Below are 18,159 nucleotides of genomic sequence, written 5' to 3'. Positions count from 1 at the left end.
CCATCAACTTAGCACCTTGATTTTAGATCTTTCAATCCCGAAAGGAAATTGGCGTTGACTGTCCCCGAGAGAGAGAGAGAGAGAGAGAGAGAGAGAGAGAGAGAGAGAGAGAGAGAGAGAGGAGGAGGGCGGAGGCTGCAGTGGCTCGGGGGCTCGCCAGACCCGGCTTGGAACCCGGGAGCCCATGCGGGAGAGGGATACTGAGCTGCGGCCTCGCCCTGGCAGCCCCTCCTTCCTCCTCCTCTCCCCGCCTCCGGGCCCGCCCCTCCCTCCCGGAGGAGCAGTCTCTCCTCCGCGCGTCTCCCGAAGCTCTCTCCATTGTCTCTGCCTTTACAACAGGTTCGGGCGGCGGGGAAGACGGGCGGGTGCGGGGCCGCCCCAGCCCCGGCTTTCTTGGGGCCGCCTTCCTTCCTCAGGGTGTGCACGTCTTCGGCTGTATTTATTCTGCTCGGGAGCTAATTCCCTGGCGTAGCAGGTCCTGGGTGAGCCCAACCCCTCCCTCCCGGCCCCCTCCCAGCCCGCGCCGCCGCCTGGGCTCTGCGTGTGGGAATGATGAGCGCATTGGAGGCTCTAAGTTCTTCACGCGTCTCCGGGGGCCACCCTTTTCTTTCTTAGGCAACCAAATCGTGTTAATCCTACTAATCAGTAAATCCGAGGCAGCCGGAGGAGAGGCACACGCTATTTTCTCGCTTGATTCCAAGAACCTCTTCGATTTTTATTTTTATTTTTAAAGAGGGAGACGATGGACTGAGCAGATCCACACCATGGAGTCTCGGGTCTTACTGAGAACATTCTGTTTGATCTTCGGTCTCGGGGCAGGTGAGTGGTCATAGAGCCGGCGCGGGGAAAGGGATGGCTCCCGCCACGGGAATGCCTCGTTTTTCCTGGACCCGAAGTAGGTCTGGAGTGGGAAGCTTGGAGTGGGGGGCGGGTTTGGATTTAGAATTTTTTTTGTGTGTGTGTGTGCTTGCCTCGGAGACAGCGAGGCGGGTCACGCCCCTGGTCAGGTTTGAGGGCTAAGGGGGAACTTCCTACAGAGAGGGGCTTAAAGTAGGTCATGGAAATGGGACTGGGTGCCCCGCTATTTAAAGCTTGGCTGCTGATCTCAGGTAAGGCTCTTGTTGGTGGAGGAGGGAGTCGCCTCTTGTCATCACTTCCCAATATTGTCGCGAAGACGCGGTTCTTTGCTGCCCTGGAGTAAGAGGCTTGCATTTTAATGGAGCTTTTTCTTTCTTTCCTCCTCCTACCCACTCCACCAGTTTGGGGGCTTGGGGTAGACCCCTCCCTGCAGATCGACGTCTTAACAGAGTTAGAACTTGGAGAGTCCACAGCTGGAGTGCGCCAGGTCCCGGGGCTGCATAATGGGACGAAAGCCTTTCTCTTTCAAGGTATGATCCTGTGCAGTAAGTCCTCAGTGTGGTTTCAGTTGCGATAGCCTTGGGAGGAGTTGGCCTGGCCTCTCCTAACTTTGTGTTTCTTCATGGATGACAGTATCAGAGCTGAGGGTTGAGTGTAAGACACATTACCCGATCTCTTTTCAAGTGGCTTGGGTTTTCTCCACTCCCGCACCCTCCTCCTCACTTTGTACTCTTGCCAGTCTAATGGAGAGTCCCTTAATTACAGATCCGAAACCCCGATGGCAGATGGTTGATTTTGGAGTCTGGGGAACAATGAATTATAACACAAACGCCTCATTTGGGTGAAATTGATTTAGATAGGAAACAAGATAGCTTAATCTTAGTTAAGACATTGATCTCTGAAAGTTTCAGGTATGGTGGTACCTTACTGGGAAGCATTTCTTTGTGCGGGTAGTTTCCCGGAAAAATGTACACCTTTTAGTAGTATTTTTTTCTACTGTATATCACAAGTACACTATAATTGTGGCAAGATTCATTATGGAAAGATCATCGTTCCTCCTTCTCCACCAATGACAAGAGAAAGGGAATAATATTCTCTTAAAATATTTTGAAAATATTTCAAGTAAACAATCTTAATGTCTTCTACTGTCATTAATTGTATGCTTAGGATTTTAAAACTTTTTGAAGTCAATGGACATTGGCTATGCACAAATGATTACTTTTCAAATTATATTTAAATATGTGGTACAATCACAATCCAGTTCAATAAGCCTTTAATTTTAATTTAGTAAAGTTTTTGAAAATTACTTGGTTTGTGGAAAGATGCTGTAATCTGAGCTTCTAAAAGGTACTAAATATATACAGAAAGAGTAGAGTTACACATGGTGAAGAATAGATGAAAGCAAAAAAGAAATGGAGTATGATTCAACATATCTGATGGAGTAAGGCATCTTTCCCCATGCCACCTAGGTTTTTCTTTGGCCATTTTGGGACCATGTCTTCATTAGGAGTGCAACTCATAATTACTAAGGGGTTGAATGTGCAAAATACATCCACTCCAGCAGATCTTCCACCAAGAAATTGCAACCACATAAACTTGAGTGTTTCTCTAGTGGTGTCATTGCCTGTTATAACCAGTATGTGTCACCATGGACATTAACACCAAAGCTCACAGTTGGGAAAGGAGGAAATTGACATGTGTTGCATTTATTTAAAAGAAGTTTTGCTCTTACTGGAAATTAAAGTGTAATTTTCATTTTAAAAACTGTCATTTTGATTTTATTTTTAAGTTAGTGTTTTTATTGTGACAGATATTTAAGATAATATCTTATATCCTTAAAGACCTTGTTTTGTTTGGAGGGTGGGGCTTAGATATTGAATCTTTTAAAAACAATACCCTAATCTAATAAAGGAAGTAAGCCACAGCTGTCAGCAAAATTGCAGAGTTTAATAAACATGTTATCAGGGCTAAGCTTTTGTTTTTTGTTGTGTATTATTTTATCTCTGATTTTCAGTTCCTGTGAAATGGAAAACAAGTTATTTCATGACTGCCAATTCCAGTAACTGGAAAACTTTACAGAATCTAAAGCTTCTAATAAAAAAAAATGGTATTGAAGTGCTCTTAATATTTCTAAGGAGCCTTTAAATTTTATTAGTGTTCTTCCTGGCTCCATATGAAGACTGCCTGAACTGTCACATATAGGAACCCTCAGGATTGTACATTTTATATGAGACAATTGGAAAACTAGATATTAGACAGTTTCTTAGAAAAAGTCTAAGGAACTAATATTTTTTCCTGGTTAATTTCTATTTTAAAAATGAATGTTTACCACTTATTTTTATTAAATTGCCAACTTCTTTAAGGTAGCCATTATGTTCCAAATAGCAAGGCACATAAAATATGTTTTCTTTGAATCATCCTCAGTAACTAGATATCTATGTACATTGATGATTTGGTTATTTTTGTTTCACAATTGATGCCAAGTCCAATATTTAGACAGAGTAAATGCCTTAGAAATATAGTTTATGAAATTTGAAGATGTGATTTTATTTCCTGTCAAATTATGAACTTTATTTCATGTAGCCAATCATTCAGTAATGCTGTGTTCTCAGTAGGCATATAGTACTGATGTATTGATTATGCTTTAGTGATTTCTCTTTTTCTAAAATTGGGATTCCAAAATTGACAACAAGTGAACCTTTGACTCTGCATGTAGTTCTGCATTGCCTTGTAAAGGTAATGCATTTAGGATGTGGAAGGTTTTGTTAAGTCGGTTCTGAGTCTTGCTGCTTCATTGTATTCCATGGGCTTAGAGAAACAAAAGCATTGGGACTCTGGAGATTTTATAGATCCATTTATAGTGAATTGAGGGTGCTGCAGATATTTTATATGGTGTGTAAAACATCACAGCAGGAATAGTAACAAATTACAAAATCTGTGAGATGCTTTTAGATTTCAAGAATCTATCATACAAGTTTCTTTGTGCTATTAGATGTGTTCTAAATAGACAGAAGAGATTTTGAATTGTCAGATTTCTCCTGCAATAATAAAACTATCTTCTGTCTCTTAGCTTTAAAATAAATAAATTTCTCTCTCTCTCTCTCTATATATATATTTGTCCAGTGATTTTTTTACTTATTTAATATTAATTTTTCCTTTTGGCTACTTTATTTTTGTCTTTAGTGATTTTTGAGATGCAATTCAGTACTTTTTGAAACTATAAATAATCTTTGTAAATTAGTATGAAGCATGAATATATATATTATTAACACTTTATTATATGTTTATAATCACATGGGAATATATTTCAAAGTCATACCTTTTTATTGTAATAGCAACAATAGTATCACTAAGATGGTTTTATTGTTGCTGAAATTTAATTTATGGCTGCTTTATAAATTTAGGTACTAAGATACTAAATTAGATCATCACTTAATAAATATGGCTTTCAGTTGGTCCCTATTATATTAGATTTCCTAAGAAAAAAGTGTCCAGGCAGTAGTATAGAATTACATTAGAATCTTTTAGTGACTTCAAGCTTTAGTCTTTCTCATAGCCACAAAATACACTTCTTATTATTTAAAAAATAGAGGAGTGAATTCTGACAGTGAGGAAAAGCTGTGAATGGTTATAGAGTCCTGAAATCTTAAGGACTAGTGCAGTTATACATAGAATTTTGCCTACCTTGTTTTAAAGTCTAGGAAGTATTTTACAAGATAATGATCATAGCAATGTTCTTTTTTCTGTGTACATAAGAAATCAGGAATGAGAGTGCACAGAAGCAAAGTTTTAGGCCTTTCTAGAAAAGTTAGCATGATTTTTAGATCTTTGATTTTTTTAACAATTCATCTGTCCAGGTTCCAAATATAGATAGTTTTATCTGTTGGCTTAAGAAAATTTCTTCTGAAGTGTTCATAGATTTTATAATCTCACTAATTCCCCCAAAGTAGATAAAATCAAAGTATATTTTTTCCTGAGCTGATAATTTCAAAATGTTTAGTAATTATTTTTAAAGGACTTTAAGATTTAAAAAGAAAAAAACTGTTCACAAATCTACTCTTATGGCAGTTTGAAAATAGAATGTAATAAGGACATTGTCTTAGAAGACCAAGGTAACTGCATTAAGGAAAGCAAGGTGTCAATGAGTACTTGTATGATAGTTAATGGGCCTGTCTAAACTTAGGGATGCTGGTTATTGATGTCCCAGTGGAGTAGAATAACACAGTAATTAAGAAATGAACTTAGAAACCAAATAGACTAGTTATGTTACTATGGTGAGGGCCCTTTATTTTTCTGAGCTTCAGTATCCTTGATTATAAAATGATCAATGTTATGAAGATTAAACAAGTTACGTTCATTCATCCAAATGAATCATTCCTATGTGTTACTAGGTGTATGGTAAAGAAGTAGAACTTTCCTTTGTCATCATAGTGCCTTAAAAACAGCCATTAAATAATTACACAGATAACTTAATCACAATTGAGATAAATTATATGAAAAACTATGGGTGTAATGGGAATCTGTATTTTAGTTTGGAGAATCAAAAGGTCAGGAAAATTGTCTTTGAGGAAGAGTCATTTATGCTGATAGCTGAAGGATATATAAGAGGAGTCTGGAGAAGAAAGGCTGAGGGAATTCATGGAGAAAAAATAACACAGGCAAGGGGAATGGTATGAACAAAGGTCCTGAGCCTAGAATGAGCATGGTGCATTGAGTAAACAGAAGAAGTCTAGAGGAGTGGAGACACAGGGGTTCTAATATGAAATGAAGCAAATAAGTATAGTAAGGACCAGGTTACATTGTAGATCACACTAATATAACAGAATTGAAAAGCTATCATTATATAAACATGTATTGGTAGGCAGAATAATAGACCCCTAAAGATGTTCATGTTCTAGTTCTTGGAACCTGAGAATTTTATGTATATTATATGATAAGGTTGCTAATCTGCTGTTCAGAGGATAAGGAGCTGTCAGGGATTATCTGGGTGGGCCCTATGTAATCACAAATCCTTTAAATATGTAAGAGGCAGGTAGAAGAGTCAGTATCAGAATTCTTTGATCAGAGTCAGTATCAGAGTTCTGTGATGTGAGAAAGACTGGACCAGCAGTTGCTAGCTTTCATGATGGAAGAGGTCCCAGAATCAAGGAATCTACGAAGTCTTTAGAAGCTGGAAAAATCAAAAAAGTTTTTTCCCCTTAGAGTCTTCAGAAGGAACACAGCATAGTTGACACCTAGATTTTTGTCCAGTTAGGCTGATTTTCGATTTCTGACCTTCAGAATTGTGATGTAGTAAATTTATGTTGATTGAAGTGATTAAGTTTGTTGTGATTGGTTTTTAGCAGCAATTGGAAACTAATATATGTTTTGGTATATGGAAGTGGGGTACTCTGTAAGAAATACCTAAAAGTGTGGAAGTAGCTTTGGAGTTGGCAATAGGCAGATAGAATTTTGAGAACATACTAGAGAAGGTCTTTATTGCTCTGAATATGATTTTAATTGAAATACAGATGTTGCTGACTATTAGGGAGGATTCAGAAGAAAGTAAAGAGCATGGTAGAGAATCTAAATCTCCTTAAACAATATCTAAATCATCATGAACAGACGGTTGGTAGAAATATAAACATTAAAGACACTTCCAGAGAGGACTCAGATGGAAATGAGAAACTTGTTATTATAAACTAGAGGAAACAGTATCCTTGTTTGTGTTGTGGTAGGAAACTTAACTGAATTGTGTCCTTCCATTATGTGGAAAGCAGCACTTTTAAACAATGAACTTGGATATTAAGCTGAAGTGATTTGTAAGAAAAATGTTGAAAGTGCACTCTGGCTTTTTCTTGCATCTTATAGTAAAATATGAAATGAAGGAGAGAGTTTGGGGAGAATTGTTTAGCAAAAAGGTCCAGAACTTGATATTTGAGAAATCCTCTGCCCATCTATATTACAAAAAGAAAAAATTAAAATAGGAGATTCACTGTTCTGGAATGGCTGTTCTAGAGAGAAAACCAACAGTATGACTGGAAAATTTTTTGGTAGTGTCTCAGAAATATAAAAGGTCATATTGCATTTAGGGCTCTTTGAAGGACATACAATTCATGGATCCCCTTAATTATTTCAGCAGAGGTCAGGAGTTTTTAAAAGACACTTTCTTTTTATTTTACCTTTTTTTCCCTCTTACTTTGCAGTACTAGGATAGAACTCAGAGGTGGTCTCCCACTGAGCTACATACCAAGTCTTTTTTTGTTTGTTTTGAGATGGGGTCTTGTTAAATTGCTCTGGTTGGTCTCAAACTTGTTATCCTCCTCCCTTGACCTCCTGAGTTGCTGGAGTCATAGGTGTGAGTCACTACACCTAGCTGGAGGCCAGGAATAGAAATGGAATTATTCAGGAAATATCTGTGGAGTTATCTTTTTATCTGAGGAATATCTATTTCTCCCACTATGACTGAATCTCCATGATATACATGGGAAACCTATAAGGTTCTTAAGAACACTGTACCAGGAAAAATGCTGCTGCTGGTTTTGCTTGAGTCAGAGGATAAAATTAAAGAAGGTCATGAGATCCTAAAATTTCTAAAAGCAAGAAACAGACTGATAAACCTACTTCATTGTGAACTTGGGTCACCTTTCATGAAAAAAGAAGGTTTAATCAAAGGTAAGAATTGAGATGCCAGCAGATAGAGTTAAGAATCATAAAGGATTATTCTCAAAACTTGATACCATGTGGTTTTCCTGGCTGGATTTCATCATTGCTTATGTCTGGTGACCAGCCTCTTTTTACTTCTATTATTGTGCCTAAGAATGTGTTATGCCTGGAGCCTCATTCATACCTGATTTAGGTAAGATTTGAGACTTTTATTATTCTTAATCTATTTTTTTAATGACAAATATAAGTTGTAACATTTGTCAGGTACAACGTGTTTTCACTATGTACATTGTGGAATATCCAAATAAAGCTGATCAACATGTTCATTTCATCACATATTTGCAAATTTTTGATGAGGACACTTACAATTTAGTGTCTTAGAGATTTTTGAAAGTACAATACATTGTTTTTAAAATATTTTTTGTTGGAGCATTATAAGTTTTATAATGGTAGATAGAATTCATTATTTTGTATACATACATACAATATAACAATATAATTTGGCCAATATTATTCCCCAGTATTTCCTCTTTCCCTCCCCTTCTCTCTCTCCCTAGTCTCTTTCCTCTACTCTGTTGATCTCCCTTTGATTTTCATGAGCTCTATCCCTACCTTTATTTTCCTCTCTAGAATTACAGTTACCATATAGTACAGTAGACTTTTTGAACTTATTTCTCCATCTAACTGAAACTTTATATCCTTTTACCAACATCTCCTTGATGATCTCCCGCACTCAGCTCCTGGTAACTACTGTTCTTCTCTCTACTTGTATGAGTTCTTTTTCAAATTCCACATAGAGGTTAGATCATGTGGTATTTGTGTTTCTGTGCCTGTCTTATTTCACTTACTCTAATGGCTTCAGGTCCATCTATGTCATCCCCAGTGACAGAATTTTCTTCCTTAATGTGGGTCAGTATTCCCTTGTCTATATATACACCACATTTTATTTATTAATTCATCTGGATGGACACTTAGGTTGATTTTTTATTTTGGCCATTGTGAATAATTCTGCAACGAAGGAAGGACTCCATATATCTCTTTGACATACTAATTTAATTTCCTTTGAATTTATACCCAGAAATGGGATTACTGGATCATATGGTAATTCTGTTTTTAACTTTTTGTTTGTACTTCCCACACTGTTTTCAATAATGTAAAGGATGAGCCAATTTATATTCCTACTAGCAGTATGCACAGGTTCCCTTTTCAGCACATCCATGGCAATGTTTGTTATTTTTCCTTTTTTTTTTTTGATAAGATTTATTCTATTCTAAAAGGTTTAGGTGATATCTCATTGTGGATTTAATTGGGATTTTAATGATAATTAGTGATGGTAAACATTTTTTCATATTCCTGCTAGCCTATTGTAAATATTCTTTTGAGAAATGTATATTTAGCTGTGTTTTTAAAAATTGGTTTACTTGTTTAATTGCTATTAAGTTGTTTAGTTTCTTATGTATTTTGGATATTAACCCCTTGTCAAGTGTATGGTTTGCAAATATTTTCTTTTAATCAGTAGATTGTTTTTTCACTTGTTGCTTCTTTTGCTATGCAGAAGCATTTTAGTTTACTGTAATCCTTATCTATTTTTGCTTTTGTTGTATTTGGTATGATATTCAAACTATTGTTGTCCAGACAAACACCCTTGAGCTTTTCCCCCTTCTTTTTTTTAGTAGTTTTATGGTTTTGGGTCTTACATTGAAGTCTGTAATCCATTTTGAGATTGTTTTTGTATATGGTTTGAGGTAAGGGTATAATTGCTCTGACTAGAACTTAACAGTTCTATTTCAATTAGGATTGGCAAGCTTGGGCATCTTTTTCTTGTTCCTGCTTTTAGATGAAAAGTTTTCAACTTTTTTTAACATTGAGTATAATGTTAGCAGTAGTTTAATCATACATGCGTGATATTGTGTTGAAATACATTTCTTCTAAGTTGTTGAAGGTTTTCAGCATTAAAGATGCCTTTTTTGGTTTATAGATATGATCATATGGTATTTGTCCTTAATTATTTTAATTTGGTGTTTTACATTTATAGATTTTTGTATGTTGAACCATTTTTGCATCCTTGGCATAATTCCTACTTGATCATGGTAAATAAATGATCCTTTTAATGTGTTGTTGAATTTGATTTGCTGGTATTTTGTTGAGGATTTTTGAATCTTAATTCATTGGTATATTGGCTTATAATATCTTTATAGTATTCTTATTTTTTTTTTTTTTTACAAATGGAATACATGTTGTTTCTCTATTTGTACATAGAGTCAAGGCATACCATTTCTGTAATCATACGTTTACATAGGGCAATGATGTTTGATTATTTTTTCCCTTCCCCCCCACCCCTCCCACCCCTCTTTTCCCTCTATACAGTCCTTCTTTCCTTCATTCTTACCGCTCTCCTTATCCCTAACCCTAAACCTAACCCTAAACCTAATGCTAACCCCTCCCACCGCCCATTATATATCCTCATCCGCTTATCAGCGAGATCATTCGTCCTTTAGTTTTTTGAGATTGGCTTATCTCACTTAGCATGATATTCTCCAATTTCATCCATTTGCCTGCAAAAGCCATAATTTTATCATCTTCATTGCGAGTAATATTCCATTGTATATATATGCCACAGTTTCTTTATCCATTCATCAACTGATGGGCATCTAGGTTGGTTCCACAATCTGGCTATGGTGAATTGAGCAGCAATGAACATTGATGTGGCTGTATCTCTGTAGTATGCTGATTTTAAGTCCTTTGGGTATAGGCCAAGGAGTGGGATAGCTGGGTCAAATGGCGTTTCCATTCCAAGCATTCTGAGGAATCTCCATACTGCTTTCCAGAGTGGCTGCACTAATTTGCAACCCCACCAGCAATGTATGAGTGTTCCTTTTTCACCACATCCTCGCCAACACCTATTGTTGCTTGTGTTCTTGATAATCACCATTCTAATTGGGGTGAGATGAAATCTTAGGGTAGTTTTGATTTGCATTTCCCTTATTACTAGGGATGTTGAACATTTTTTCATATATCTGTTGATTACTTGTACATCTTCTTCTGTGAAGTATCTGTTCATTTCCTTAGCCCATTTGTTGATTGGATTATTTGTATTCTTCGTGTAGAGTTTTTTGAGTTCTTTATAGATTCTGAAAATTAGCGCTCTATCTGAGGTATGGTTGGCAAAGATGTTCTCCCACTCTGTAGGCTCTCTCTTCACATTGCTGATAGTTTCCTTTGCTGAGAGAAAGCTTTTAAGTTTGAATCTATCCCAGTTGTTGATTCTTGCTTTTATTTCTTGTGCTATGGGAGTCCTGTTAAGGAAGTCTGATCCTAAGCCAACAAGTTGAAGATTTGGACCTACTTTTTCTTCTATAAGATGAAGGGTCTCTGGTCGGATTCCGAGGTCCTTGATCCATTTTGAGTTGAGTTTTGTGCAGGGTGAGAGATAGGGGTTTAATTTCATTCTGTTGCATATGGTTTTCCAGTTTTCCCAGCACCATTTGTTGAAGAGGCTATCTTTTCTCCATTGCATATTTTTGGCCCCTTTGTCTAGTATGAGAAAATTGTATTTATTTGGGTTTGTGTCCATGTCCTCTATTCTGTAACATTGATCTTCCTGTCTATTTTGGTACCAATACCATGCCGTTTTTGTTACTATTGCTTTGTAGTACAGTTGAAGATCTGGTATTGCAATACCCTCTGCTTCACTCTTCGTACTGAGGATTGCTTTAGCTATTCTAGGTTTTTTATTCTTCCAGATGAATTTCATAATTGCTTGCTCTATTTCTGTGAATTACATCATTGGGATTTTAATTGGAATTGCATTGAATCTGTATAGCACTTTAGGGAGTTTAGCCATTTTGACAATATTAATTCTGCCTATCCAGGAACATGGGAGATCTTTCCATCTTCTAAGGTTTTCTTTAATTTCTTTCTTTAGTGTTCTGTAGTTCTCATTGTACAGGTCTTTCACCTCTTTTGTGAGATTGATTCCCAAGTATTTTATTTTTTTCGATGCTATTGTGAATGGGGTAGTTTTCCTAATTTCTCTATCTGAAGATTCATCACTTATGTATAGAAAATGCATTGGATTTATGAGCATTGATCTTGTAACCTGCTACTTTACTGAATTCACTTATGAGTTCTAAAAGTTTTCTGGTGGAATTTTCAGGTTCCTCTAAATATATAATCATGTCATCAGCGAACAGGGATAGTTTGAGTTCTTCTTTTCCTATTCGTATTCCTTTAATTTCTTTGGTTTGTCTAATTGCTCTGGCTAGAGTCTCAAGGACGATGTTGAATAGAAGTGGTGAAAGCGGGCATCCCTGCCTTGTTCCAGTTTTTAGGGGGAACGCTTTCAGTTTTTCACCATTTAGAATGATATTGGCCATGGGTTTAGCGTAGATGGCCTTCATAATGTTAAGGAATGTTCCCACTACCCCAATTTTTTCTAGTGTTTTGAGCATGAAGGGATGCTGTATTTTATCGAATGCTTTTTCTGCATCTATTGAAATAATCATGTGATTCTTAACTTTAAGTCTGTTGATATGGTGAATGACATTTATTGATTTCCGAATGTTGAACCAACCTTGCATCCCTGGGATAAAACCCACTTGATCGTGGTGCACTATCTTTTTAATATATATTTGTATGCGATTTGCTAAAATTTTGTTGAGAATTTTTGCGTTGATGTTCATTAAGGATATTGGTCTGAAATTTTCTTTCCTCGATGTGTCTCTGTCTGGTTTAGGTATCAGGGTGATATTGGCTTCATAGAACGAGTTTGGGAGGGTTCCCTCCTCTTCTATTTCATGAAATACTTTGAGGAGTATTGGAATGAGCTCTTCTTTAAAGGTTTCGTAGAACTCGGCTGAGAACCCATCTGGTCCCGGACTTTTCTTTGTTGGTAGGCTTTTGATGACCTCTTCTATTTCATTGCTTGAGATTGGTTTATTTAAGTTGTGTATGTCCTCCTCGTTCAGTTTAGGTAATTCATATGTTTCTAGAAATTTGTTGATGTCTTCGAGGTTTTCTGTTTTGTTGGAGTATAGATTTTCAAAATAGCTTCTAATTATGTTTTGTATTTCAGTCGTGTCTGTTTTGATGTTTCCTTGTTCATTCCGAATTTTAGTAATTTGAGTTTTCTCTCTCTTTCTCTTTGTTAGTGTGGCTAAGGGTTTATCAATTTCGTTTATTTTTTCAAAGAACCAACTATTTATTTTGTTAATTTTTCCAATTGTTTCTTTTGTTTCGATTTCGTTGATTTCGGCTCTGATTTTAACTATTTCCTGTCTTCTACTACTTTTGGTATTGGTCTTCTCTTCTTTTTCTAGGGCTTTGAGCTGTAGTGTTAAGTCGTTTATTTGTTGATTTCTACTTCTTTTTTTGAATGCGCCCCATGAAATAAATCTTCCTCTAAGTACTGCTTTCATAGTGTCCCAGAGATTTTGATATGATGTGTCTTTGTTCTCGTTTACTTGTAAGAATTTTTTATTTCCCTCCTGATGTCTTCTGTTATCCATTCATCATATAATAGTGTATTATTTAATCTCCAGGTATTGGAGAAGTTTCTGTTTTTTATTCTGTCATTTATTTCTAATTTCAATCCATTATGATCTGATAGAGTACAAGGTAGTAGTATCTCTATCTTCTTGTATTTGCTAACAGTAGCTTTGTGGCATAAAATATGGTCTATTTTAGAGAAGGATCCATGTGCTGCTGAGAAGAAAGTGTATTCGTTCTTTGTTGGATGGTATATTCTGTATATGTCCGTTAAGTCTAAGTTGTTGATTGTGTTGTTGAGATCTATAGTTTCTTTATTCAATTTTTGTTTGGACGATCTATCCAGTGGTGAGAGAGGTGTGTTAAAATTGCCTAGTATTATTGTGTTGTGGTCTATTTGATTTCTGGAATTGAGAAGGATTTGTTTGATGTATGTGGATGAGCCAATGTTCGGGGCATAGATATTTATGATTGTTATGTCTTGCTGATTTATGCTTCCCTTAAGCAGCATGTAATGTCCTTCTTTATCCCTTCTGACTAGTTTTGGTTTGAAGTCCACATTATCTTTGATGAGGATGGATACTCCAGCTTTTTTGCTGTGTCCGTGTGCATGGTATGTTTTTCCCCATCCTTTCACCTTTAGCCTATGGGTGTCTCTTTCTTGAGATGAGTCTCTTGCAGGCAGCATATTGTTGGATTTTTCTTTTTAATCCAATCTGCCAGTCTATGTCTTTTGATTGATGAGTTCAGGCCATTAACATTCAGGGTTATTATTGTGATATGATTTGTATTCCCAGTCAATTGACTCATATTTGTTTTTGACATGATTTGGTTTCTCCTTTATTTGGCTATTCCTTTAGGCTAGCGCCTCCTGTTGCTGATTTGCATCTTTGTTTTTCATCTCTTCCTCATGGAATATTTTGCTGAGAATGTTCTGTAATGCTGGCTTTCTTTTTGTAAATTCCTTTAGCTTTTGTTTATCATGGAAGGATCTTATTTCATCGTCAAATTTGAAGGTAAGTTTTGCTGGATATAAGATTCTTGGTTGGCATCCGTTTTCTTTCAGGGCTTGGTATATGTTGTTCCAGGCCCTTCTAACTTTTAGGGTCTGGATTGAAAAATCTGGTGATATTCTTATTGGTTTCCCTCTGAATGTAATTTGATTCTTTTCTCTCGTGGCCTTTAAAATTCTGTCTTTATTTTGTATGTTAGGTATTTTCTTAATAATGTGCCTTGGTGTGGGTCTGTTGTAATTTTGTATATTTGGAGTTCTATAAGCCTCTTGTACTTGGTTTTCCATTTCATTCTTCAGATTTGGGAAATTTTCTGATATTATTTCATTGAATAGATTGTTCATTCCTTTGGTTTGTTTCTCTAAGCCTTCCTCAATCCCAATAATTCTCAAATTTGGCCTTTTCATGACATCCCATAATTCTTGTAGATTCTGTTCATGATTTCTTACCATCTTCTCTGTTTGGCCAACTTTGTTTTCAAGATTAAATAATTTGTCTTCAATGTCTGAGGTTCTGTCTTCCAAGTGTTCTATCCTATTGGTTATGCTTTCTATGGAGTTTTTAACTTGGTTTATTGTTTTCTTCATTTCAAGTATTTCAGTTTGTTTTTTTTTCAGTATCTCTCTTTATTGAAATGATCTCTTGCTTCCCGTATTTGGTCTTTTAACTGTTGATTGGTGCGATCATGTAATGCCTGCATTTGCTCTTTCATCTCCTCCTTCAATGCCTGCATTTGCTCTTTCATCTCCTCATTTGCTTCCCTGATCATTTTAATTATGTACATTCTGAACTCCCTTTCTGACATTTTTTTGCTGTGCTGTCATTGGGTTTTATTGATGTAGTATCTAGGATTGTTTGGGACATTTTCTTCCCTTGTTTTCTCATATTGGTCAGCTGTCAGTGGGACCGAGATATTGCAGATTTTCGCTATTGGCTTATAGTGTCCCGGTAGATTTCCAGTGTATCACCTCCCAGCCTTCAGTAGCCTGATGTCTTGGAGGAATTTGATAATGCAGTGCATCCGAAGAAAGCTGCCCCTAGCCCCCTACTGGTTCCAGGGTTTGGAGCTGGCTCTGTGCGGAAAGGCTCTCACTGGGGGCCTGCACCGTCCAGCTGGCCGTGTGGGAGGAGCCCACTGCCGGAGTGTGGAAGGCTACCTGGGGAAGACTCTAGCTGCCCTGCCCTGCTCTGATAAACCACCTCTATCTGTGCCTGCCACCCGGGCCGAGCTTTACCCAGTGGGCAGACTCACCCGTGGCTCTATTTCAGTCTGAGTCTCTCAATACCTCCCCTCCTTAACTTCTGGGTTCTTTAGCGACTGGGGATGCAGTCACCGTCTAGGCCGCCATCTTGAATCGCCCTGTGGAAAGAGCCTGCGGCCGGAGTGGGCAGAGCCGCCTGGAGAGGTCTCTGGCTGCCCTGCCCTGATCCCAGAGGCTGCTTGCGGATCGAAGCTCTCCGTTGGTTCGGGGACTTGTGGCTGGTTCTATGTAGAAAGCCTCTCACTGGGCGGTCTGGTCCGAGAAGCTAGCCTTGAAAGGCACCTCCCACTGCAGGGGTCCAGGCTGCTTGGGGAAGTCTCTGGCTGCCCTATCCTGGTCCCTGAAGCTGCTTGTGTGCCAGAGTACGCTGGGAGTACGCTGCGCTGGCTCCGGGACTTGGAGCTTGTTCTGGTCAGAAAGGCTCTCACTAGGGGGCCTGCTCTGAGAACCTGGAGAAGCTGGCCTATAGTATTCTTGTCTGCTTTTTATATCATGGTAATTCTGACCTCATGAAGTAAGTTTGAGAATATTGTACATTTTTTGGAAGAGTTTGAAAAATATTGGTGTTAGTTATACTTTAAATGTTGGTAGAATTCAAAAGTGAAGCCATCGGTTCATAGGCTTTTCTTTGACAGGAAACTATTTATGATTAAATCTCCTTACTTTTTACTGGTCTGATCATATTTTCTGTTTCTTCATGATTCAGTTTTGATAGGTTTATGTGTCTAGGAACTTATCCATTTCTTATAGGTTATTCAGTTTGTTGGCATATAATTGTTCATAGTAGCCTCATAATCTTTTGCATTTTTGTGGGAGAAGTTTAAATGTCTCTTTTATTTCTGATTTTATTTCTTTGAGTCTTCTCTCTTATTTGCTTATTCTAATTAAAGTTATATCAATTTTGTTTATCTTTACAAAAAATCAACTGTTTGTTTTATCTTTTTTATCAATTTTTATTATCTCTATTCTATCATTTTTTAATTCTCTCTTTTGTTTATTTCTGCTCTGATCTTTATTATTTCATTCCTTCTACTAACTATAGGCTTAGTTTGTTGTTTTCTCTCTTGTATTGATGTAACATTAGGATGTTTGTTTGAAATCTTTCTTCTTTTTATTGTAGGCATTTATTTCCATAAATTTCCTTTTTTAAAACTGTTTTCACTGCATCTCAAAAGTTTTGGCATGTTGCATATGTTATACTCATTTATCACAAGATATTTTAAAATTTCCTCTTAATTTCTTCCTTGACCAATTGGTTGCTTGTGATCATGTTGTTCAATTTCCATATTTTGAATTCACTGATTTTTTTTTCCTCTCAATCATTTCAAGATTCATATCTGCCCTAGTTTGGTTGCTAAAAGAAAATACCTTACACTGAATTATTTATAAATAATTGAGGTTTCTTCATCACAGTTCTGCAGTCTAGGAAACTAAAATCAGGACACTAGCAGAATCTGTGTCTGTTGACAGCTGTTTCTCATAGGTGGTGTCTTTTAATGTATTCTCATATGACAGCAGGACAAAAGGGTCTTGGGTGCTCCATTCGGCTTCTTTTATAAGAACATTAGTTTCATTCATGAAGGTGGAACACTTATTATTAATTACTTTTCCAAGGGCCACACCACAATACTATCACATTTGGTATTAGGTCCTAAGATATGAATTTTTGAGGGACATATATATTTAAAACATAGCAATACCATGATTGTTGGAAAAGATATTTGATTTCAGTCTTTGTAAATCTGTTGAATCATTTTTTTAGACTAACAAATGATCTATTCTGGAGAGTGTTCCATGAGTGCTTGATAAAGTGTATTTTTCTGTTATTGGATAGAATGTTTTATACATATCTATTAGGTCTATTTAATCTTAAGTGTAGTTTAAGTCCAATGTTTTCTAATTGATTTTCTGTCTGGATGATATGTGCATTGCTGAAGGTGGGTTATTGGAGTTCCATACCGTTATTGGTTTATAGTTTATTTCTCCTTTCACATCTATTAATATTTGCTTTGTATATTTAGTTACTCTGGTTTGGATGCATTTATATTTACAATTGTTAGATACACTTGATGAATTAAGTCCATAGTTTATATGACAGTTTTTCTTTTTACAGGTTTTACATTGAAGTTTAAGTATACCTACTTCTGCTTTTTGTTTTGTTTTTCATTTGCATAGAATATCTTTTCCCATCCCTTCACCTTCATCCTCCACATCTTAAAGGTGAAGTGAGTCTCTTCTAGGCAGCATATAGTTGATTCTTTTCTTTTTAGGAAATCCATTTAGCAACATTTGTCTGTTGATTAGAGAATTTTATCCATTTAGAGTCAAAGTAATTATTGCTAGATAAGGACTTACCACTGTTATTTTGTCAATTGCATTTTGGTTTTGTAGATTCTTACTTCCTTTTTCTCTTGCAGTTTTCCTTTGTTATTAGATGACTTTCTCTGGTGATATGCTTTGACTCCTTACTTTTTATCCTTTGTGTCTTTGTTAGATTTTTCCTTTGTGGTTATAATGAGACTCACACAAAACATCTTGTATAATAACATGCTGTTTTAAACTGATAACAAGTTAAATTTGATCATACAAAAAAAATAAAACCTCTGCACTTTACCTTACCTACACACATTTTATGTTGCCAATGTCAATGTTTACATATTTCTATATGTGTATTTCTTAACAAATAATTGTAACTTTTATCATTTAATACTGTGTTCTTTTATCTTTCATACTTAAGATAAAAGTGATTTACACAATACTGTTACAGTATGACTATTGCAAATTTGATTTTGTACTTATTTTTACCAGTAAGTATTATACTATTACATTTTCATGTTACTCCTTTTTGTCCTTGTCATTTAACTTGACAAACTCCTTTTACCCTTTCTTATAAG

General features: G+C 36.4%; 1 protein-coding gene across 1 annotated transcript in view; it reads left to right on the top strand.

Annotated features, from left to right (window-relative positions):
- Positions 1 to 216: 216 nt before the first annotated feature.
- Nell2 (neural EGFL like 2) overlaps positions 217 to 18,159 on the top strand; it is a 452,294-nt gene continuing 434,351 nt past the window's right edge. The window contains exons 1-3 of the mRNA XM_047551259.1: positions 217 to 339; positions 734 to 819; positions 1,260 to 1,388. Coding sequence (XP_047407215.1) covers positions 765 to 819; positions 1,260 to 1,388 — 184 coding nt within the window. The 5' untranslated portion in view covers positions 217 to 339; positions 734 to 764. The remainder of the gene's footprint in view (positions 340 to 733; positions 820 to 1,259; positions 1,389 to 18,159) is intronic.

Source organism: Sciurus carolinensis, chromosome 4, assembly GCF_902686445.1.
Source record: "Sciurus carolinensis chromosome 4, mSciCar1.2, whole genome shotgun sequence".
Classification (NCBI taxonomy): Eukaryota; Metazoa; Chordata; class Mammalia; order Rodentia; family Sciuridae; genus Sciurus; species Sciurus carolinensis.
Note: the sequence above shows the minus strand (reverse complement) of the source record. Positions and strands in the feature narration are given on the sequence as shown.